The 12,563-nt window shown below is 41.0% G+C and overlaps 1 protein-coding gene across 1 annotated transcript in view; it reads left to right on the forward strand.

Annotated features, from left to right (window-relative positions):
• Positions 1–12,563, forward strand: part of LOC311021246 (contactin-associated protein-like 4) — a gene marked incomplete at its 5' end in the record, with an annotated part of 99,622 nt that overhangs the window by 53,007 nt on the left and 34,052 nt on the right. Inside the window, 5 exons of the mRNA XM_084021699.1 lie at positions 5,635–5,810; positions 5,908–6,054; positions 8,222–8,489; positions 8,793–8,942; positions 9,432–9,603. Coding sequence (XP_083877825.1) covers positions 5,635–5,810; positions 5,908–6,054; positions 8,222–8,489; positions 8,793–8,942; positions 9,432–9,603 — 913 coding nt within the window. The remainder of the gene's footprint in view (positions 1–5,634; positions 5,811–5,907; positions 6,055–8,221; positions 8,490–8,792; positions 8,943–9,431; positions 9,604–12,563) is intronic.

A 12,563-nucleotide genomic window follows, 5' to 3' on the forward strand; every position in this document is an offset into this window, starting at 1 on the left:
AAGAGTGACAACAATGTTAATTGTGCGGCATCATCACCTCCGTCTTCTATGTTGCTGCACAGAAGCTTGGTTTTCTGAGCTGTCAGAAGCAGCTCTTTGTGATTTTGTTTCTGAATTGTAGCCTGGGGCAGATTCTAGTCGTTGCATGTGTTTTCTCACTGTCTGCAACTTGTTCAGTGCGCACTGATGGATTGTGGGGGTTTCATAAGTGCCAAGTTTGATTATTCAGCAATCCCTGATCGTCGTTTTGAGCAAGAACTTTTTTGCAACAAGCTCTCGGAGAAGAGGTTGCTTTCATCGTCATAATCATTAAACAATCAACTATGATGAATTTATTTAAAAGATGCTGACGACTACATGTTTGTGAGGCACTAAGAGGAACTGTCATGAATCTATGATGATTTGGACATTATGCAAAGCAGCATCTGTCAGGATCAGGAGGTCAGAGAGTTTGTTTTTCTTTTTTAAACCAGTGAAGGATCGAGCCAGTCATGAGCTAATAACACTTTCACATGTGCATACCTTCAGGAGGGTCAACCATAGAGCAGGACTTATTTCTCGGTTCAGTTCTTTGCTCTATAAAAATGTAAAGGCTGCCTCTCTAAATCTATGCACCACTTTTAAAAACACAGATAATTAACTAACTTGCACATCCAGCCCCCCAAAACCCCCCTTCCGCCCATCCTTAACACCCCTTTATGAGAGTCTAGTTCCTCCGTGTCCCCCAAGCAGCCTTCAGCAGCACTGAACAGAAGACACTTAGTTCCACTCTTTTTGCCTGGAGCCGGCAGAACTGTTTGAATAAATACACCGGCTTATTAAAATGTATGCGCTCCCTCCAAGAGCCATCCCATTTCGTCGCCGCTATCCATTCATCAAAATGTCAGTTTATAGTTCTCTAGCTCACCAGCTCATAATCAAGCTCAGGTCTTTTCCTGCCACTGGTATATTCTGTGATAGTAAATATAACAGTGGATCGATGTTCATGGGTCTCATGCCCTCTGGCTGAGCTTTTGTTCGAATGAAGAAGGATGACTGGATATAACTTGGTGGCTTTTTATGAACGCATGAAGTGAATGGGTGATAAAATTGCATGCAAATCACCGCTCAATTTCAAAATCCCAAACTAATTTGCTCTCCAGTGGGAAATTTGTTTGCAGAAAGGATTGTTTGGTGTATGGCAAGAGACATCAAAATGACACATATAGACAATCAATCCATAGAAAAGAAATAAATACAAAGCAAACAACAATAAGAAAAATCTTCTCATGTAGTTGTTGTCCTTGTATACAGTAACTAAAAACAGATGCTGAGTGCTCCCAGGTGATGACTCATTGTGGATACAGACTGTCAATTTGGCTGTCATGCTGAATGGTGAATGTGTGGAGTGTTCAATACCACAGTATTGACCACCCGTGTTGTTCTACTGTATCCGCAGTGATTTATAGGACAGCGTGCCAGTCCTACAGAGTTGTAAAGCAGCTCAGCCTTCATCTGGGAGAGAGAGAGAGAGAGAGAGAGAGAGAGAGAGAGAGAGAGAGAGAGAGAGAGAGAGAGAGAGAGAGAGAGAGAGAGAGAGAGCCAGCTGTGCTTTACTTTACAGCCCACAGCTGGATCACTGCTGTAACACAGAGTTGGCTCACAATGACAATGTGATTAGCTGCTTTGAGTGCTTATTATAGTGGGTTACAATCTGTCTATAGCACCATTTAATCATAGCTACTTGTAAATATCCATAGTGCTTAATAACAATAATCAGAATACATTACAAAGCAATATCTTATATATAAGATCAATTATACTACTTCATAATTGCTGCTCCTTCACTGACATTTTGATTCAAAGATATTTTTTCACTTCACTTCAAGTAAATACTGACTAATAAAATTGTTTCAATGTGTAATATCTGCCTATGCCTCAGGATATCTAAGGGCAATTAATTATACATTTTTTAATGAACCCTTAGCTGACTTTCTTATGTAATGTTACATAACAAGCATAAGAACATTGAGTGAAACAACGTTGCGTGAAACAACGTTATGGCGAGAGCGTAAGGTCAAAGATGACTTTCACACAGGACACGAACAGCAGTCTCCTGGGTGAAAGTCCTGTGTGGACACTCTTGCTTGTTATGGTTTTTATACCTCATAACTTTCAAAACGGGTTTCTTGTTGTATTACCTAACTTTTTCTGACCAAATCTCAAATTGCCATCAAAATGTATGTATTCATGGTTTGCCTAAATGTTGACAAGATTTTCTTCTGACGACCTGGCTGATTATAATACACTATCTTCCTTGCAGAAAAAAAAAATGTCCGTTACTCAACTGCAATTATCAAGTATTATGACATTTTTACTGGTTACTCATTAGAATGATTATTGTTATATAGTATTATGAATAGTTCTGAGTTCTGAGTTCTTAATTCTAATTCTAATTCTAATTATACAGTGCTTTTTTTTACTTTTAGACATAAGCATATGGAACATTAACTTTTGGCCAGGCTTCTTTAAATATTCCTGAAGCGTTGTAAGAGGTTCCGAGGTTGCACTTTCTGCTCGTGTTGACTGATTGTGTTTACGGTCTCAATCATTTAAGCTGAACGGAATAAAATGAAAATGCTGAAACAATTACAGCAGTCTCTCATCTGATAAGAGCCGTCAGTGGCTTCCAACAAAATTAGATTTAGGGCTGTGATGCAGAAGCAGACAGCAGATGATGAGGTGATATTGCCTTGGGGAGCTGTCTGCAATGATCTAACACAGGAGTCAGCACTGTAAAAAGTAAGACGTCTTCAAGCAGCTTCTCAGGCCATGAGAATAGGACTGTTCCCTTTAAAAAATCCCTTAATGATGATCACGTGCATCCTGAGGACTCACTGAAAATGAAGATGACCTCAGTGAACCCTTATTGATTCTGGAGATCACACAGATGAACTCCCAAGTTTCTTGAACACTGCAGACATGAACATAATGGTTTCGAACAATATTCTACGGTGGAATTTAAACAAAAAATAGGTCTAAAGTGTTTCAATGTTTTGCTTATCTGTAGGGTATAAACAGACATTGTTACCTCATTAAAACATTATTATATAATTATTTTTACTTTGTTCTAAAATATTTAACATTGCCCTGTGGAGCAAAGCAGGTGTTATTCACCAAAACTCATTTCAAGAATATGTTACCTCTTTATTGTATCTTACAGTCTCTTACAAGTGGTCTCATTCGAGCTATCAGATTCAGGAAACGCTCCTCTCTTCAGATAACTGTGTTAATGACCAGACTCCCATAAAGGCTCCATAAAGTATTCATAAAGGATTCATAAGGGAAAGTCTATAATTTTGAACAGGGTAAGCAGCAGAATAAAACGACCTGCTAAGGCCAAGGAATCAGGACAAATTATGAGCGCTGTTAATGTCGTGTCACCTGAGGGTCAAACTATCACTGAAATACTGAAATGGTTCCACCTGAAAAAGGAGGTCTCACCATCAGCAGGCTGGCTGCAACGGGGGGCATATATGAGCAAATGAATGCTCATATTGTTAGGCTTTATAAATACATTTAGGACTATATTAACTTTTAATTCAAAGTCAACAATGATTAAGTGTAGGATTGGATAACAGCAGACTTCTTGCACTTGTCTTCTATGACAGGTCACTCAAAAATAGTGTTCGTACAGAAGAGAACATTCAAAACATGAGAAAGGTAGCAAGAAGTTCTCCACTGAGGAACGGATCTGTTCGTACGAGTGGTCACTGCATACAGCCCATTGTGTTTTTCTGTAAACCTTTTAAACCATCTATTCAGGGCTCATTACTGCCAACTGTAGACCAGTGGAATAGAGTGAATCCATTGGTTGGACTGGATGTGTCACCAGCGTGCATGTGACAAGACTTGACTATAGTGCCCACTCACAACTTCATGTATTCCCTCCAAAAGGAGTAGTGACCGGTCAATCACAAGGCAGCCCGCCCTAAAGCATGCCCCAGTTCAGTGGTTTTCAAACTGGGGGGCGTTTTATATTGAATTTATAAAAACCGGAGTTTTCTAAAACATAGAATTATGAAAAATGTCAATGGAAAACTGGAAAATGAAAACTGATTTCATAGAGAGGAGGGCGGGGGGGGGGGGGGGCCCTGCAGAAAAAGTTTTGGAATCACTGCCCTCGTTTATGGTCAATCTAAATCTAGATCATCATTTTCTAAACAAACATCATATTGAAGAAGACTTGAAAGCAGCGATTGAAACCATAAATTTAGCTTACATTTCCATCTCTGTCTCTCTCTCTCTCTCTCTCTGTCTCTGCATATGCATGCCTCAGACTGCTGATCAATGATCATTAAGTCCACTCTTTCCCTCCACGTCTCTGTCTGTATCTTTCCCGTCTCTACAGTCTCACCATGCGATGCCAAGTATCTGTCCGACTGATCAATGATGATGGATGACTTGAACACATTTGACTCGGTCTCAGTCTGTCTCCCGTTCCCTTCCTCTCCACGTCTTTTCCCACACAGACAACATTGTCTCCTTTTCAAACAATACCTAATTCATATTTAATGACCGACTGCATTTAGCTCCGTCTTCACCTCCTTCCCTCGGCAGAAACTCTGCACTCTGCCAACGCTTTAGGGACGACAGAGAACCAGCAAGCATTTCTTTTCATTTATTTATGCCTTTCTGCCTCTTTGTCTTCTCCCTTTTGTGTTATCGCCTACCTTTTCTGGTTCTCCATCAGTTGGTTCCGAGATGTGATCCCCAAAAGGAAACTGTACACATTAGACTTAAGAGGGCTGGGAAGTTAATGAGCAGCCAACTGGATTCAGTGCACACTTTGGTCCTAGAGAGAAGCGGAGAAAGAGATATGAGAGCAAAACAATTTCCTTGACTGAAACATTAAAACGTATATGAACATTATATACAATATAAAAAATAATCAGCATGAAACGTCCCCTTTTGTTTACTTACATAATACTTTTTAGTGTTAGAATAATTCTGAGAATGTTAAATATCTGCCAATGAGGCATGGCATTTGATCATATATGCGCTAATTTACACACAATTCAATTTCACTTCAATGTTATTTATAGTGTCATATCACAACAGAAGTCATCTCAGGACACTTAACACATTGAGCAGGACTAGAATCTGCTCAAGATTTCCAGAGTCAATGTAATTTCAAAGTCCCAACATCACCAGAGAGAAATCTGAACGATGGATGAAGCCAGCTTTAAAATTGTTTATTATTTCATTAACACATAAGTAAAAAATGTTTACAAAAAGGAATTGTTAGTAACTCTTTTGCATCACTCCATTAATAAGAAAATACTGTCAACAAATGTTTAAAAACATCTATTTAGTCAATGTTTTCAGGAAAAACATATAATAATAAAAGTTTCAGAATATATGCCGCTGAAGTGACCGTTTCTGGCTCAGAGTCTGAGAAACTTCACGCAAATAGACACAAAGTAGTAAAATAAACACCTGAACTAGTCTGAAAGAAGACGTGTCAGGGAAGGAAAATAGCCCCAAATCTAAAAAATGACCACTACATGAGAAACATGTTTTTGCCTGTACCCTTCCTCTCCTCTACCTTCACCAGGTCTCCGTCTCACTCTTTGTCTCCCGGCTGCACTGCAGGCAGGAGTCCTTCTCCCGTCAGCCAGCATGGGGTGTCTCTGGGCAGCCTGTTAGACGACCAGCACTGGCATCACGTCGCAGTGGAGCATCACAGCACTCACCTCAACCTCACCGTGGACAAGAGCACACTGTGGGTGCAGATCCCACCCAGGTTCACCCACTGGGACCATGACCAGGTCTGTGTGTGTAGTAACAGAAAAACACCCTTTTACAGTCACACCTGCTCAGGTTTGACTGTGTGACAGTTGCGTGTGCTCATGTTTCACCGTGCAGATGAGTGTGGGAGCAGAACAGGGCCTCGGCTCTCAGAGGTCAGTTGGGTCAAACAGAAATTTCCACGGCTGTTTGGAAAACCTGGTTTACAACGGCGTTAACCTGGTCGACCTTGCCAAACAGAGAGACCAGCGTGTCATTGTGAAGGTAAAGCATGTTTGTGTGTGTGTGTGTTTTACACGTGTTGTATATGAACACATCTGCACTGTAGAGACACACTAGATAGATAAAACCATCTCTACCATTTGGTAGGTGGGCCTCCAGTTGGATCCACTGCTGTATCTGAGAGTAGTATTGCTTTCACACCTGATATTTTCTTAATGTATATTGTGCATTACTATCTAGGACTGGAAAGAGTCTGTTGTGGAAATATACTCTACATGTGTTTGTTCAACCCAGTCTCAATCCTGACACCGAGTCACCAGACTTTCAACTAACTTTACCCCTTTCACATTGTTATAAGCTGCTCAGAGTAACTGATATAAACCTTTCAGTTTTTGGTGTCCTGTGTGAAACCAAGTCAACGTTTATTTATTTTATTGTGTAATTTACATATGTAATGTCTCCTAACTTAAATTACCAACAACTACACTCAATTATGTTTCAGGGGAAGCTATTTTTTACGATGGCGTATTAGGGCCACTGTCGAAAAAAAAAAAAATGGAGCCGAGAGAGGTGGGCAATATTCTGAGATTAAAAGTCGCAAATTTGCTAGTTTATTACGATGCTAACAACCAGCATTTATGCTAGCTAACTTCCCATGAATGTCGCTTTTATCTTTCTAATTAATCCATCCCAACATGCAACAACGCTTTACTAAGGTCCTTAGGGTGATGGCTGTAGATGGTTATTGTTCATTTTACATGGGCCAAATTGTCATCTATGTGTGTTTGTTGATCGGGTGGTTTGGCTAAGCTAGCAGTAGTTCATAGAGGAAGTAATCACATAGCTTGACCCGGATGTTTGCCGTTGCTATGACAACAAGTGAAAGCTACCGCTAGCTTAGGCAAACCACCCGCACCCGGTTGTTAGCATCGTAAGAAACTAGCAAATTTGAGACTTAAAAACTCGCAAATTTGCGAGTTTTAAAGTGGCAAATTTGCGACTTTAAAACTAGCAAATTTGCGACTTTTAAAGTGGCAAATTTGCCACTTTAAAACTAGCAAATTTGCGACTTTTAATCTCAGAATATTGCCCACCTCTCTCGGCTCCGTTTTTTTTTTTTTTTTTCCGACAGTGGCCCTAATACGCCATCGTAATTTTTTCCAGAATAAACAGTTGATTTAAAAAAGATTAAATGCGTAGTTAACGAAAAAAACAAAATAAAGGGATCTACAAAACTACATTGTTGTGTTTAGTTAATCATGGTTTCACATAAAATTATTTTAAAATTGAAGGAAAACCAAATCAAAAGCATTTGGTTCCCACGGGACACTAACAGCAGTCTCCTTGGTAGAAGCCATGTTTTTTTAAGGCTATCCGCCACCACGGCCTGCTGTGTATGTGGATTTCATAGGACTCGTTTGAAACAAATTTGTGATAGGTCAAGAGCCCTGGTTTTGTTGTGTGAGAAGATAATCAAAGAAGACCAGACTGTACATACGTAGCTAATGTTACATAACAAACACAAACCACAACCTTTTCCTAAACACAACCTACATAGTTTGGTTTCGGTTGGTATCATGATCAAAATGTAAAAAAAAAAAATAATAATTAGATGATGATAAAGGAACAAATAGAAGAACACAATAAACTGAGGGTTATTTGATTAAAGGTAAAAATGTTATCTTGAAGAGCAATCATTAAAATTTGAAGAAGTTAGGAAAATATGCCCTCACTTTCATCCTTTTACCGTAAATGAGAAGGTGTGTGTGTGTGGATAACGTCAAACTAATGCACAACACCGCTGAGTCTCGGCGGCACTCTCCTCTTCAGTCACCATTACTGTGTATCACTTCAACTTTGCCACAAAGAGCTTTTAGATTTGATCAAGTGTCTGTGTGCTGCGTCCTCCACCCAAAATAGAAAGTCAGTGGGGAACCTTGGATGAAACACATCACTGTTGGTGCTCTGGCAGTGAACTTACTGCAATTACTGCTTCCCAAAACTACGGGCCTGCATACGGAGATCACCAACTGCTCCTCATTGCTCACTCTGTCCCCTGTTCACTTTGATCTCCGGGTGCATTTCTAACCCTGGCTATGACTCCTGATGAGAACTCTGTGCATCAGAAATGAATTCAAACGAATGCATTATCTTGTTTTCCCTCTTTCGCTGTAATCATATCTCCTTTCCCCCTCTCCATCCACCTCAGGGCGATGTGACCTTTTCTTGCCCTGAGCCCGTTTTTGTTGCTATGACGTTCACCAGCCCCCAGAGCTTCCTCCGGTTGCCAGTAGCGACGGAGCCGTTGTCGACGGGCACGTCGGTGGGGCTTCAGTTCCGGACATGGAACAAGGCGGGGCTGCTGCTGGCGTTTGATCTCCCAAAGCAAGAGGGCGCGGTGTGGTTGTACCTGAGCAAAGCCAGGCTCCATCTACAGATCCACAAGTCTGGCAGGGCGCCGCTGGAGCTTAATGCAGGTCAGTCTGACCGCAGACCTCCAACTCTAACCTTCAAGAGGCAGTGTTGAACACCGGCCTCGTGGTTGAAAGCCCTGTGTTCTTGGATCCATCCACCCACTATACGTAGTCTTTCATGGGGTAGTCGATAACGAAGGTGTTTAATTTATGTGTCAACCACGAAAAAGGATTCTTTTTTCATTTTCATAAGTTGTGTCCCTGTCCATGAAACCAATAGATTACATTTTGTGATTATTTCAAGACCTGTTGTGAGAATGGGTTGTGTACACAATAGGCTATATTTAATTGTTTGTATGTGCTCAGGCTCATCTCTGAATGACGGCCAGTGGCACGCTGTGGAGCTGATCTCTAGACGAGGACATCTGACCGTCTCCGTGGACGGAGGTGAAGGAGCCACTGCTCACGCCAGCCCCCCGTTTCTCGTCACCACGGGAGGTCAACTTTTCTTTGGTGGTAAGAGAGAGATGAATAAGTAACAATAAGCACAACTCTTTCCAAAGTTTTCATTTTGTAATAGTGAAATCCCGCCTGTTCCGATAGACCATGGGACCTTATTTGGGGAAAAATACTTACAGTAGTCAATGGTGAGAGAATGGTGATAAGTTCTGATCCTCTTTGAATTGTGGAATGAATTAGACATATGTTTATCAATTAAAAATATTTAATATATAATTTGTAAATTCTGGATTATAACTGTTGAAGAATTATTGACTTTTAAAATTATCTTTTAAATTGACAAACATCATACATGTAATTCATGGCACAATTCAAACAGCATAAAAAAAAAATTGTCTCTTGCAACCGAGTTATCGTACATGTTTTCTGAACAAGTGCCCATGCAGGAAACATGAATGGGCATGACTCAGCCTCTAAGTATTGAAGTTCAGGGTGGAAGTCATCGTTAGTGGTGTTGCCTGATGTCGTTTCCTCTCCTGTGTGCAGGATGTCCTGCTGAAGGGAGCAGCCAGGACTGTATGAACCCCTTCAAGGCTTTCCAGGGCTGCATGCGTCTGCTGACTGTGGACAACCAGCCGGTGGACCTGATCATGGTTCAGCAGAGGCTGATGGGAAACTACAGTCATCTGCAGGTTGACATGTGTGGCATCATAGACAGGTCAGACCCCAAAAATACTGATTACGTTTTGCCCAGGAGAAGTTAACCTTGTGAATGCTACGCTAAATGCTAACTTGGTTCTTACCTTCATTTCTTCAGGAAATGTTTGTTGGCTTCTGATTGTGTAACTCCATATTGTGTGTGTCAGAAAAGAGGATCACCCCTGTTAATCTCCCTCTGAAGACTCTGAGACTGGTTTCCCGTGAAATGGGGTTACACAAGGATTATTAGACAGCAGTGGAGTGGATACAGAGGGAATTATGAGAACAGAGTTGGACAGTCTCAATGTTTCCCAAAATGTTTCCTCGCTAAGAAAATAATCCCGTTATTGTTTTGTCTATCTAGCACCATATGAGGCATGCAGGAGCTTCCTTTCTCTGAGCTGAAATGCGCTTTTGCTTTCTTCCCAATATGATTTATTTGTGAGACGCAGCAAGAGAGTTGCCTGGCTCTGTGCCACAGCGTATGATTGAGTTTGGAAGAATTCTGGGAGATATTATTTTGTAGTTTAGTGTCAGTGGATTGAGAGCATTGGTGGGTTTGTTAAGACTCTGGCTAAGGCTTTCTGCTTCTGCTGTTCAAACTTCTGTTGCCAGATAATCATTATCATTATTACCAGCATGTTTGTGTTGATTGTTGTTTTTATGTTCTGGACTCTAATGCTGTTGGAGGCCGACTATGCCCATGAGCTAAACCAATTATAGTGTTTAAATATGTATGTTACAGTGTTATGAACAGTTTGCACTACTCTCCTAAACTCAATTCCGATACACCTAATGTCCTAATATATTTAGGTTAATTTAGGTTAACAAATTACGCTGTTGGTCCATTATGGTGCTATTCCACACAAAAATGCATGCAAATATTATATTTATTGTGAAAGGTAAGAATGAAAGGAATGGCTCTTGTCTATGTTGTTTTCGTAAAGGTTGCATTGAGTGATAGTTTGCCATCCTGGTTCGTACTACAGACGTGTTGATCAGTATAGACACAATTCAACCCGTTCCACTCAACGTGATTGATGGTTGATGCCTTTACTCACAGTGCAAAAGAAAAACCAACCTTGTTCCGAAAAAAAAAACATTGGGATATTCTTGCTGACCATGTCCATCACTTTATGACCACAGTGGACTCATCTTCTGATGGCTACTTCCAGCAGGATAGCACACCATGTCACAAAGCTCAGAACATCTCACACCGGTTTCGTGAACATGCGATGAGTTGACTGTTCCCAAATGGCCTCCACAGTCACCAGATCTCAGTCCAATAGAGCAACTTTGGGATCTGGTGACAAATCTGCAGAACTGTGTGATGCCAGCACGTCAATGCAGACCAAAATCTCTTGAGGATGGTTTCCAGCACCTTATTGAATCTCAAGGTTGAAGTTCTCAAGGCAAAAGTGAGTCCAACAAACTACTTGCAAGGTGTACCTAATAAAGTGAGTGTATACATAAATGCTGAGGACTAAAACTCACACATTGTACACTGAAAAATCCATTACCACCGTTGGACGAAATCATTATTATAGACATTTCTCCGTATCATCAAGTACTGGAGAGACCATGGCTTCTCATAAATTTCTATTGCAGAAAATGTCAAGTCGAGCTCTGCCGTGTCAGTTTAATGTTGCGTTGTGTGTGTGAGCGATAACACATTGCACTCAGAACATGACATTAGACCTTTTTTCCGGATCATTAGAGCCCACTGGTATATTGCACATTATCCTCTGAGCAGCTGTTGTTTCAATAAAATGTCAACTTGGAAAAATGGATTTACACTTCTCCAACCCCTCACCCCCGACCTACAGTGTACCTTTCTGCAATAAGTGCTGCTCGACTGATCGCATGCATGCAGAATTTATCCTCGGAGTCGGGGAAAAAGATACTTGTTCTGCAATATGTTGCATATGGATATTTTCAGATAAGCAAAGCAACAATGCACCTCCAGGATTTATAATGCATGTGTTTAAAGGCACAAAGCACCCACCTGCCTCCATCCCAGCTTACTTTTAGATTAAAGGAAAGTAAACGAAATTGGTGCTAAAAACCAAACTTTACCATCTGACAAGCCTGCTGAGTAAGGCTTTTTCCGACAGTGAATTTCCCACTGACTAAGAGATTAAAAATACATGCTGCGCTGCCGCTCTCTTTCCCTTTACGGTCTCTGTGCAGTCACAATTCGTTGACCTCGATTCCCCTTCCGAATATGTTTATGCAGTCGCTGCTGAGCTTCATTCACCTCAACTTTCATCCCCTTTGTCACTCCCTCGCTCCTTCGATTCTGCCCTCAAATCCCCTTCCTGTATCACTCGCTTTCGCCCCTCTATCTCTAAGGATCTCCACCGTTTAATCGCTTAACTCTCACGGTTTCTTACATCCTAACCCATTTGTATTCTTTTATTTTCAATTCCTTGTTTTACTTGCCGCCCCCAGCTCAGTCCTGACACAGGGCTGACATTGTAAATTGGAGAAGAACAAAAATCCAAGTTAACAGCTGCTACGTTTGCTCCTACATGTTCCACTGGGTGCAAAAATAATAACACCAGGACTTTTACCATTCAGATAAATACATTGCAGAGCTCTCACAAACAGACAACAGTTAATCTCAAGTCACATCCACAGAAGACAAGAAAAGTATGAATTATTCACCTACGTGTGTAAACATTGTTTGTTCCGTTAAGTGTCGTCGGAAAGATGCTTCAGATGACGGGAACATTTTGGAGTTTGTCGGCCTCAGCCGTGATTGGTGTAGAGATTAGCCTCTGATCACATCCACACTTCACACTGCTTCACACACATGGTTACTCATGTTCAATCAGTGCCGCGCTGCTGCTGTAGAAGGAGGGAAGGAAGCAACAATGTAACATAATTTATTCTCCTCTGTGGAAATTTGTTTTCTTGGGTCCTAAGCCTGAAAAACAAGCGCACACTCATGCACACACTCACACACACACACACACA

The sequence above is a fragment of the Eutrigla gurnardus genome, assembly GCF_963514095.1.
Source record: "Eutrigla gurnardus genome assembly, chromosome: 11".
NCBI classification, from domain to species: Eukaryota; Metazoa; Chordata; class Actinopteri; order Perciformes; family Triglidae; genus Eutrigla; species Eutrigla gurnardus.